At 40.1% G+C, this 12,508-nt stretch overlaps 1 protein-coding gene across 24 annotated transcripts in view; it reads left to right on the plus strand.

The window, feature by feature from the left end:
• LOC101935566 (glutamate decarboxylase 1-like) overlaps window positions 1-12,508 on the plus strand; it is a 99,924-nt gene that overhangs the window by 60,549 nt on the left and 26,867 nt on the right. For all 24 annotated transcript variants that reach the window (XM_065584810.1, XM_065584812.1, XM_065584814.1 and 21 more), the window contains 3 exons: window positions 4,809-4,943; window positions 7,482-7,724; window positions 8,698-8,788. In XM_065584810.1, coding sequence (XP_065440882.1) covers window positions 4,809-4,943; window positions 7,482-7,724; window positions 8,698-8,788 — 469 coding nt within the window. The remainder of the gene's footprint in view (window positions 1-4,808; window positions 4,944-7,481; window positions 7,725-8,697; window positions 8,789-12,508) is intronic.

Raw genomic sequence — 12,508 nt, forward strand, 5'->3', positions numbered from 1 at the left:
AAATCAGAATAAAGTTTGTTTATGTAACCAATTTTAAAAAGTGAGATGGTCTTTGATATGACTTTAACTATATACAGGGATATGGAACTATCCCTGCATAGCCTTCCCTGGGAAAGAATACAAATAAGGGTCTGTTTCATACCCCTTAAAGATCAACGTTAAGACTCCAGCTGACTTCAGAGAGTTAGAATCATGCCTTTAATTGTCTGATTTATAGCTGTCTGACATGACATAATGAAATGATGAGGAAGAAGAGAATGTAGAAGAGGGATGATGGAGTTTGATATATTACTTGTTCATGCCAAAAAAATGGGGAGAAGGGGGAAGCTGGTAACTAGCAGTGTCTTTGTGTCTGAAGAAAGGATAGTAACAATGAGAGGTGTTTTTTGTAAAGCTATTACGTGCTTGGTATGTTGAGGCAAAATAGTGTAAAACCAAACAATTTCCACCACTCTTTCCCAAAGTAGCGTTCAGTTCATTAGGATGTTAAACTTTACTGCTTATAGAAGAGAACAAATCAGCATTAAGTCTCTGCTTATACTCTGCATCTTTGCTTTCTCTCCTGACATTCATTCTCTTTAGTTGTCTAGCTGTTAATCATATTTAAAAGAAAAAATCAGGAGTGATTCTGAAGATCATGCCCTACAGCAGCCCATTCCACACTAATGATCACATTTAAAATATGTACTGAGAAAATATCCCGTAAATTCAGAGTCAAAGTTGCTGCAACTGATTCTGGTGTCATTTGCACCAGTTCAAATTGGGAGTAGCTTCTGTGAACTCAGGATAGTTGCATTGATATAAAATGGGTATAAGAAGAAAGCTATCTTCTCAAAATACATACAGAATATATAAAGCTTAATCCTCTATTACCAAAACAAAAAGACAGTCCTTTCCCCAGTACTGGTATAAACAATGGAGAGATATTTGGTTAAACACAGAAAAGCGAATGGATCAGACTTTTGAACTGCTTTGCTTTGACTTGTATCAAGAGAACAGTCATAGTTTAAAGCTAATGGAATCCCATTAATATTTTCTTATTCATTAGAGAGAACAGTTGAGTCCTGTGGAGGATTCAGTAACAGAACACAGTGGCCTTTTATCATTCTACATTAATATAAACAGAAAAACAAGAGGGTGTTATATTATTCAATTAAGTTAAAATGAAGATTTGATTTTAGCAGTGTTGAAACAGTTATTCAGACTGAAAATATACACGCTGTTTTCTCATTATGTCTAATATTTGCTGTTTGAACACTGCAAATTCTGCACTTATTGGAGTCCTGGTATCACCTAAAATATTGTACGCATAGGAATTATCAAGGGAATACTACAGATATTGAAGTTATATAATTGCTAATACTTATTGTAGTTTAACTAGAACAGTTAGTGCATTTCCATCATAAGTAAAATTGACACCCACTGGAAAAGTAGTTACTTAGCAAGACGGTGGGTGAGGTAATATGTTTCATTGGAACAGCTTCAGTTGGCAAGAGAGAGAGGCTTTTGAGACTTCAGGTCTTGGAAATGGAGGCTATGTCTACACCAGCACTTTTGTTGGTAAAACATTTGTCGGTCAGGGATGTGAAAAAAACACACCCCTGACTGACATAAGCTTCACAAACAGAAGTGCTGGTGTGGAGAGCTCTATGTTGGCGGAACATGCTCTCTCGTTGATATAGCTACCGCTGCTTGTTGGGAGTGGTTTAATTATGCCAACTTCACCTTGAAATGTGAAGCATAATTACTTATGCTAAACTATCTATTCCAGCTTGTATTTATCTATGGCACTCCAAGTAAGTTTTCCAGACCTGAAGAGCTCTGTGTAAGCTCAAAAGCTTGTCTCTCACACCAACAGAAGTTGGTCCAATAAAAGATATTACCTCACCGACCGTGTCTCACTAATATCCTGGGATTGACGTGGCTAGAATAACACTGCATAGTTACTTAGCAGTCAATTATACAAGTAAAATTATGTCTGCTACTTTTAGGCTTTAGGCTGTGGTTTAAGTGAAAAAATACTCAACAAAATACAGGTAGGTTTATATTTTATGAGTCTTCACTCAGGTAAAACCCCCTTTGACATCATAAGGCATTGGTAGTAACGGAGTAAGGAGTACAGTATTGGGCACAACCTTAATAGAGGCCTCATCTCAGCCTTCAGTTTTGCAGGTGCATTTTGAACACTTAAATTGTTAGCTGTTTACCTGGTACTATCTAATTTTAGGCACAATAGTGCAGTTAGACATGTGACGGTTATTTGTGCCTGCAAAACAGCACTGCAAAATTAGAAGCTGTTGTTCAAATATCAAGTCTTATAACTGTATTTGATGCAAGTAAATTTCTTTGTTTAATTACGAAACACGGAATTAAAATAGTAACGAGAGTCTGCTTATGAACTGAAAAGAAAAAACAAGAATTAAAAATTCCCTCCAGCATGACTGTAAATTACAGTCTGATGATTGTCCAGTCAGTGACTATGTGCAGTCCAGCTCATATTAATTTGTTCCCTGTAGTCCCAATGGACAGTCTGTATTGCCTTTGTGAGTGGAGGAAATTCCCATATCCATTTTAGGGACACCATGTGTATGGGTTTCAAGGACTACACCTGTTGACCTCTTTTTGCATGTAAACAACAGCATTTCAAAGTTGTATTTCTTGCCTTGATTTTGCTGTTCTGCTTAAGCAAATGTCTGATTATTAGTATTAATGTTGTTGTTTGAAACACATAAGCAGAGAACACTGAGAGCAAAGGAGATCCAACATCTGTGAGCAAGAGCTGTGGTGCCCGTTGTGCCTCTACCATACTGCACTAGGGCAATGAGAGAAAAGAAGGTGTATTTGCTTCAATTATTTCCATCTTAAAAAACCCCCAAAACATGGATCCTTGTATTTTGTGCTCTCCCCAATTATTAACACAAAATCACATAAAAGAAAAGTAATTTAATAAAAGCCTAGGTAAATCAGTCATTTCCATCCAACAACCAAAATAGGAAAGCACCTCATTTTATTAAACTAAACAGATGGCTATCTGATGAATATAAGGTTTGTTCTAATTTAATTGCCTCTTTGGATAGCTGTTATAAGCATTAGCTCAATGTGATAATGAAATAGAGTCTAGGATTTAGCTTTTGTACTTTAAAAAAAATTAAATAAGTGCCTTAGTCCAGTGACAATTGTTACTTATGCTACAACCATGTCCACCCAAAGTTGTCAAGCTGTGGAGGCAATTTACCTGAGTAAGATGTTAAATGTGTCAAAGTAACTCTTGTGACACACTTAATTGGCAAACAGATTTTAAAATCCATCTCCAAGTCCAGATTCTTTCCAGAGTGTGTGCAGGCAGAAGTCAAAAGAAAAGTTAGCTTTATAGTCAGAGAACCGGTTAAATCGTGTGGGCTCCTTTTTTTCCCCCAGGCAAATTCCTTCAGAAGTCAACTATTTTGTTTGGCTTGCACTGGCAGATCTCCTGATATGAATCTTACCTGTGGGATGCATCGTAAGGATTTAGATACTTTGGAAATGCCTTTTAGAGATTCCTTTAGGAAAACCTCAGGAATATGGGAAATATGTTAGGTAGGCATCTGTCAGAATTTGAAATTATGGTGACCAGAAGTAATAGTTTGAAGGGCTGTATGAACCGTTTGTCAAAGGAAGTTAAATGTTTGTTAAATGTTTAAAAAAATAGTAGGTAAATAGCTAGAGGCCACATTTTGATCATTTCTCATGTTGATTAGCACATTATCCCAACAAGCCATCCCATTGTATCAAAGTTGGCCCCAAAAGATAAGCAGCCAGGGTGATTTGGAAGGGTGTCCTCCTCTATTCTATATGTATTAGAAAGAGTAAAGCTCTATGTTAATGTGCCATCCTTGACAGTAGATAGGCAGAACAATATATACATAGGGGCACAGATAAATCACACAGGGGCATGGTGGAAAGAGGGATTTAAAGAGACTTGTAAAGGGGCCCATGGAACTCCTTGTCATCAGATATTATTGAACCCAAGGACTTAGTGGGGTTCAGAAAAGGATTAGACATTTATAAGGATAACGAGAAAATCCAGTTTTATTAGATAGCATAAAATATACGGGATAAACGTTTCAGAGAATAATCCAGTCACTATTTGATGGAGATTATTGTAGGAGGAAACTTCCTCTCTGGACTTCTTGTATTTTCCTCTGAAGCACCTGGTAATGGCTGTGCCAGATATTGCAAGCCAATACAAGTTTATGAATGGTTTATGTATCATTGTGGGCCAGGCATTGTATGTAACTCTGGGGTGAGGAAGGGTTATCACAATTCTGGCAGGAACCAAAAACAGTGTGTGGGAGGGTGAGGGGGATTAAGGTGAATTACTCAATTTGCTAATTCTTCAAAGTACCACCACCCCCTAGGAAGGCTCGTGTATACTTGTTCAAACTGGGTTTTCCAGAGATCAACAGACAAAGAAAGGGCTTATGATACAAAAAGGCTGCATTTAAACTTACTTAGGGTCTTCTTTCTGATCCAGTAAATAGACAGGATATTCTGTCAAATAGGAGGCCCTAGGCCTTGCAGAAGAGTTGGAAAGACTTTGGCCTACTAGGGCCCCTACTGGGCTGATGATGACTGACTAGACACTCCTTGAGTGGACCTTGGAGTGGGGATACAGGTGCAGTTACCCTGGAACTGTGACTCTGGCAACTGTCACAGACTGAATACTGGACTAGTGGATGGACTATCGTCTGATCTGGTCTGGAAATTCCTACATTGCAAATAATCATTTAAAACCATTTTCTTTTTTCAATCTGGTGGCATTTTCCCAGATGAACGGGTCCATCTTGAACCTTCCCAGCTGAGAGAGAAACATATCTCTAGCTTTCAGGGAGAATGTGAAGAGAAGGAAAAGGACACTAACGCTGAGATCCTTGTGGCTAATTTTTCAAATATCTATGCATCGGGTAAGTGTGACATAAAAAAACAAAACAACAGAACAACCAACTCTTTCTATAATTGTTCCTTTTGTTGTCAAAAAATTCTGTCTGGTGTTTCTCTTGGGAAGATTCCCTGTTTCTAAACAGCCTGTTGTGGAGATGTGTCATGGTTCAGCTTGATGACCACATTTTATATGACCAATGGGGAAAGATGGAGGACAATGAAGATGAAGTGTCCTCTTTTCTCTGTTCCCAATCTCTCCCTCTCTATTCCTCATTCTCTCTAATCTTCATAAATCTGGTAACAAATCTCCTAAATAAAGCCAGCAGGCAAAACTGGTAATAGAAGTCCCCCCACTTTTTTTCCCACCCTCCATAGATTGATAGGCCAAGAACCAGCAATTTCTCCCCACATACACACTAGGTTTGCCAACTTTCTAATTGCGCAAAGCTGAACACCCTAGCCCTGCCCCTTCCCTGAGACCCACCCCACCCACCCCTTCCCCTAGGCCCGCCCCCCTAATCACTCCCCCTCCCTCGGTGGCTTGCTCTCCCCCACCCTCACTCACTGTCACGGGGCTGGGGCAGGAGGTTTGGGTGTGGGGGGGGGTTAGGGCTCTAACTAGGGACACAGACTCTGGGGTGGGACCAAAAATTAGGGGTTCAGGGTGCAGGAGGGGGATCCAGGCTGGGGCAGGAAGTTGGGGTGCAGGAGGGGGTGAGGGCTCCAGGTGGAGTTGGGGATGAGAGGTTAGGAATGCAGGAAGGGGCTCCAGGCTTGGGGGTGGGGCCGAGGGATTCAGAGTGTGGGAGGGGGCTACGGGTTGAGGCACAGGGTTGAGGGTGTGGATTCTGGGGTGGGGATGGGGATGAGGGGTTTGGGGTGCAGGAGGTGGGTCCAGGCTGAGGGTGAGGCCGAGGCATTCGGAGTGCAAGAGGGGGCTTCAGGTTGAGGCAGGGGGTTGGGGTGCAGGAGGGGGTACGGACTCTTTGCTGGGGGTGCAGGCTCTGGGGTGGGGCTGGGGATGAGGGGTTTGGGGTGCAGGAGAGGGCTCTGAGTTTGGGGGGGCTCAGGGCTGGGGCAGCGGGTTGGGGCTCTGTGTTGGGGCATGAGTTTACCTCGGGCGGCTCCCGGTCAATGGCACAGCAGGGCTAAGGCAGGCTCCCTGCCTATCCTGACTCTGTGCTGGGCCCTGGAAGTGGCCAGCAGGTCTGGCTCCTAGGCAGGGGGGCCAGGACACTCTGCGCACTGTTCTCGCCCACAGGCACCGCCCCCCTCAGCTCCCATTGGCCGTGGTTGCCGGGGGGCAGCGCGTGATGCCAGGACAGGTAGGGACTAGCCTCCTTTAGACTCGCAACACTGCTGACTGGACTTTTAATAGCCCGATTGGTGGTGCTGACCGGAGCCGCCAGGGTCACTTTTTGACCAGGTGTTCCGGTTGAAAACTAGATGCCTGGCAACCCTACCACACACACATGCACCCTGAGGAGGAACCAAGGGTTCCTGTAGCCTGTACCTATAGACCAGAGGAGGGGTAGCTAAGCCATTAGGATTTTTGCTCATGCTCAATGAAGACCTAGGAGTTTCTCTCTTCCTACGTCGCAGGCCACTGAGTACAAGTGAATGGATTCAAAGGGTATTTTCATCATGGTGGTGAGGCAGAGACCCAAGGATTTATGGACGATCTTGCCCCTCCTTTCTAGTGGGAAGAGGATGAGTGAAATTTTGATCCTATCAATTGCATTGTCACTAGTAGACTGAGAGGGAGCTGTGGTCTTCAGGTTCTGAGAATCAAACTGGAAACAGTAGCATAGTAAATCTCCTTTCTGTACCAGTAGGAAATTATCCCTGCCCTTCTAGCCTCTTCCAGTCTGAATTGGCCCTTCAACACCCTGTTAGAGAGTTGGGTCACTGCGCAAAATGCCTGTTTCCCCACTGTCTGCATCTATGTTCTGAGCTCCGCACATGAAAGGTGCTACAGAAGTGCAACATATTGTGAATGCTACAAGAGGGTTAACGTGCCAAGCCCTTACATGATAATAGTAGGAATAAGTAATATGATAATGGGGACTGTGCCTTTAAGGGCTGAGCTTCCTAGAAAAAGAGTCTGGGTGGGACGCTGCAGAAGTTCATGTTGTTGTTGTTATGCACAGTTGGTTGGAACTGGTAACCGAATAAAGCAGATCTTTTCCAAGCACCTTATGCACTTAAGCCCACATCTTCAAAGGAATTTAGGAGCTTAACTCCCACTGATTTTCCAGTGCGGTGAGGATTCACTTCCTTAAAATGAACAGTTAAGACTTCCATTGGCAATAAGGCTCTTAAATACCTTGGATCTGGGTCTGAATGCTCACTGAACACCACCATGTGTTACAACGATGGAAACAACTAGAGTAAACTTCTGAGCATGTTCAGTGGAAACTGGATATTCCCAGAAGCCTGTGCAGGGTGAGACTGAACAGAGCATTTGTGAAGTCAATAAAAGCAGTGTGTCTTGTCTCCAACCAACCTGACTCCTGAGTACTTGTTAACATTACACTGATGTTCCCTTGATTTCTTTCTAGACTTGTTGCCTACTAGGAATGGTGAGGAATTCACAGACCAGTTCTTGCTTGAAGTGGTAGAAATTCTCCTGAATTATATTAAAAAAACCTATGACGGGAAGAGCAAAGTTCTGGACTTTCATCACCCCCATCAGCTTCTGGAAGGCTTGGAAGGGTTCAGTTTGGAGCTGCGTGATCAGCCAGAGCCTTTGGAACAGATACTTGTTGACTGTAGGGATACCTTAAAATATGGAGTTAAAACAGGTAACATAGTGTCCCCCACAGCAAAAATGTATCTGTCTCATATCTTCACAGGCATATATATCATTGTTTAGGGATCTGACATTTCTCCATACTGGAATCAATTTGTCCAGGACTCTTCGTTTTGCCAGATTCATATAACTCGTTAAATATTTTTTTCCTTATCCTGTATTTCCAGTGGGGTGTGCGTATTGTTCTGCTCTCAACTTGTTTTGATACAGTAAGAAATAAGGGGTGAGAATTCACTTCCTCAAGAGAACCAGTTAACACTTTCATGAATTATTCACTAATGTAATTCTTTATTTAAATAATTTAATGTAATTATTCATTAAAGAGAATTATGTACAGGAACTGACAACATTTTAGATAGGGCTGAGTATTTTTGTTTGTTTTTCTGTTCTCTTTCCCCTTTGCAGTGCATGACACTAGGGAGGTTTCTAAAATATTTAGACAATTTTTTCAACTGTGTATATTTATTTTTAACGCCTTTTTAGATGTGAATTGACTTGGCATGTACAAAGGTTTAAGGGATAGCACATTGGGTTCAAAAATATCCTTAGATTTAGAGACAGTTGGTTCAGAATAGTAAAAGGGTTTTGATCTCAAATGGAAAAATGCTCTAAAGCACATACATCTTATTGACCTAAATGCTTTTGAAAATGTTACCCACATTCCAATATAAGGAACCAGTTGTCTTGAATGATTTGAATTCTGGTGTTAGTAGAAAGTAAGCTACTTAATTGGAAAATGTAGTTTAATTAATTTGCTCAATAAAGACTTGAATGTCCTAGGTTTTACTTCATACCCATTTTTAAGGAAGGCTTCTTTCCCCAACATTAGCATAAAGAGACACACTTTCTTATTCTCCATACTGATTTCACTGTCCTTATCAACACAAGTTAACTGGGGACTGAGCTGAAGAACAATGTATTTCTATCTCTTACACAGATTCTGGTTTATTTTTATTTCATTTTAGGACATCCTCGCTACTTCAACCAACTCTCCAGTGGCCTTGACATTGTTGGACTAGCTGGTGAATGGCTGTCAGCTACTGCAAATACAAACATGTATGTACTGTAAATCCCAGTCTTTGGTTACAAGTTAAATACTAACAAAAGCCAGCCACTTTTTACTACTTTTCTAGAATACAAAGTACCTATCTGAAAACAAGCAAGCACAGACTTCCCATTTTTTAAACAAATGCGTGAATGCTTGCATAAATAGTGTTGGCTAGGTAGCAGGAATCTGTGCACTACAGACAACCGAGGTAGATAAACCATGATGTACAGCACAGTGACAATGGCTGTACAGGAGCCTGCACTGGATGTAAACTCACTGGTTGTTTTCAAGTAGAACATACTCCGGACAGCAGTCTTAAAACTATGAGCCAATTAATTTAACTTAAGAGCAGCTAATAATGATACAGGTTTATTTTGGGGCAAAACATACACAGATGTACTGAGTAGAGGGAATAACAGGGTTCACTTGAAAGACACATCAGTACCAAACAATGGGAACTCAAAATCACTAACATCCCTGTTTATGTTACAGGACTAGATTCAGTCCCAAGTTACATCCATGTGACCAAGGGTGTAAGGCCCCTGATGTTGGAAAATTCCCAGAGAGGGACTGCAGGAGACAGACTGCACACATCCCCTGCTCCACTAGGGAGCTCATAGCTGACCGATATAGCCCCAAAATGACTGCTGAGGAGAGAACATGGCTAGGTCAACATGGCTGATTCTCTGCCACAGCCTCTACCAGAGGGGTTCCCAGGAAATCCCAACCGCAACTTAAAGCTGATTGATTCTATTATAATTAAACATAACATATAACAAAATTTCAGAGCTCTCAGATTCTCACTAGAAGAATTTCTGAAATAAAACACAAAGAAATTAAGTATATGCAAAATGTTCAGCATAACCATAACACAGCAAAATCTTCCTTTTTTTGTGAAACTTGTAGGGCTGAATGGCCAAAATGAATATTTTGGCACATGCTGCCATATTTTCAAAGGAACCTCAAACCAGACTTCAGGATTGGCATGTGCAATTCTGCACCCTCAAATACTTTTGATACATCCAAGACATCTTAGTGAACACAAAACCTTAAATTGGCACATGCATCATGGGTAATTAGATGCTCAACTCCCTGATTTATAAATGCAAATACAAGGATTGAGCATGCTAAATGTTGGGAGTCGAAAAACTGCATGGACAAAACTTAGTGCATCAAGTTGCAGCTGCAAACTAAGAAGCGATTTTTGGAACATTTGATCCATATACTTTCAAGACTTTCATCTTGGAGATTTGGCCACATGTTTTCCAGTAAAATAAGACTTTGTAACAATTATACTGAACTTTTAAAACTCTAATTTTTTTTAATTTTGTTGATAGCATTTAATAATCCTAGTAAGAATTTTGTATATTACTCCGCAAGGAGTGTAAATGATTAAGGGCGGGTGTTTGAGATAAGGAAAGGCAGAGAGAGAAAGAGAGAGTGAGAGACTTGGCTAAGAAAGTGAATTCAAGAACTGGATGCTTCCTGGAAGGGATAAAGGATCTAGTGGAGTTGACTGAAATATATATGTATTTTCCTCAATTAATTTTGAAAAATTCTATCCCCTGGCCCACAAATTTTCTGTGGATGGAGGAAGTTTAGTTTTTTTTCAACAAAAAATCATTTCCCCCAAATAAAAATCTGTTAAAAAACTATTTTGGTTTAAAAAAACAACACCAGTTTTCAGCATATAAAAAAAATCAGTTTCTATTTCTTTTTACAAAAATTTGGACCAAAATGAAAATTAATTTAGTTTGAATAATCATTTTTCATGTTAAAAAAAAGTTTTGACAAAAAAAGTTTTGTTCAGCTCATTTTTGAGAATGGGAGGTGGAAGCAGAAGCCTTGAGGGGATTATTGAAGATGCTTTATCTGTGGAGAATATGTGGAGTAGACTGTGTGGTCTTGGTAGGCAGGAGAAGTTGAAAAGTACTAGGTTTAAGCCATAAAATGCATGTATTTACTGAAAAGACATCACAAAGCCAAAGGGGGGAGCACCTCATAGAGACTGACTGTAGGGAGGATAGAAAGGAAGAATGGAGGTGATAGAGTTAGCCAATGTACCTTCCATGTGCCTAAAACCAAGTATCTTACATCCATAATTTCCATTCATACATTCTAAGGGATGCCGCTCAGTGCAGTTTATAATGTAATGGGGAAAAATAATCAAACTTTTCTTTTCTAAAAGGACAACATTATTAAAGACACTGGAACAGAGACTAGTGTCCACAGAGATGAGCAATGCTGCACCTAAACAGCTTTCAGCCATACTGTATTTCTGTCCCTATTTCCCAATTCAAATGTCTTAGCAGATTTTTACTATCCACAAGAACATTGGAACACATCTCTTTGGAGACATTTCAGAAAAACATGCATTGTATAACCCCATAGGAAAGATTAGCTGGAGAAAGTGTGCAGAATGTCAGTGTACCATAACATCTTAACCCTTTTCAGCTTAGAGATATATTAATTCACATACAGTAGAATTTATGTATTTGATAGTCTAAAAAATGGGGATGATAATGCTTACCCATCTTTGGAAAGTACTTTCAGATCTACCTAGGAAAAACACTATGGACAAAAACACTTACCTTTCCTTAACGTTACCTATGTGAGTAGCCCAACCAGAAGGGTACTAGTTATGTGGTTAAATATGTGCTTAAGTGTTTTGCTGGATCAGGGCCTAGTCAAGCACTAATGTATTATTAACCGGCTTGTCACTTTGACAGTCTGGCATGCAAATATAGTTTACATTCATTAGCCTACATTTTTGTACTTCAGTCAAACTTGTTCATGCACGGAGCATTGCACATGTTAAAAATAGGCATGTAGAACACTGGCTGCAGGTTTAGTTTTTTTTTTTTTTTAAATGTAAGCCCCAGATTTCTTTCAACCAAAGTAAATTCCTGCTATTGTTTTCTATTACAACAAAGCTGGGGTGTTTATGGAGATGCTTGAGTGGAAACTGCATAGACAGCTGTGAGTAGTTTGGTAAAATTATCCTGGCTGGTTGCTGCAGATTATAGTCTTTCACCTGGACATTTTGAACTAAATTTAAGAGCTGTCTTGGTATAGTTTTTTGGCTCAATCAAAATTGTTTCTGTTTTAGCTGGAGGTCTAATAGGTCTATAGTGAATAGTGTAGCTACACCACCAGGTTAGCTATAACCATATTTTTTAACTAAATACAATTCTAAGAAAGAATAGAACATAAAAATATGTGCTGGAGAGCAGTACAATTATAAGTAGTTTCAGTCAAAGGGAGAATAGAAAATAGCTACACCTTCAATTTTTATTTGCTATGATACAGTCATAATGTCATGCTCTGATAGTTACCTTCATTCACTAACTGCCTAGTAAACATTCATATCTTTCCCTTGTATTACAGAGCAGTATTAGCCACACAAAGCGAATGACTAATATGTCAGTCAGGAAACAGTACAGTGTTTGGGGTTTTTTTAGCTTGGTAGGTAATTCCATTTTTCCAGATAAAAATTCACTCCTAAATTTAGTGAATGTTAGCTCTTCCTCCTTTCCTTTGTATTTTTAAGAGTCCATATAAATGCTCACATGAGTGACTAGGAAGTTTTGGGAATGGACTTTTTAAATTGGTTTGGAGTCATGTAGATATTTGAATTATGGTGAAAGCGTGTGTGTAATAAGCGGACTTTATGTCTCTCTCTAGTTCTTTGTCTGCTCTTATAACACTGGCTTCTTGTCTGTCTGCAC

This window comes from Chrysemys picta, chromosome 2 (genome assembly GCF_011386835.1).
Source record: "Chrysemys picta bellii isolate R12L10 chromosome 2, ASM1138683v2, whole genome shotgun sequence".
NCBI lineage: Eukaryota > Metazoa > Chordata > Testudines > Emydidae > Chrysemys > Chrysemys picta.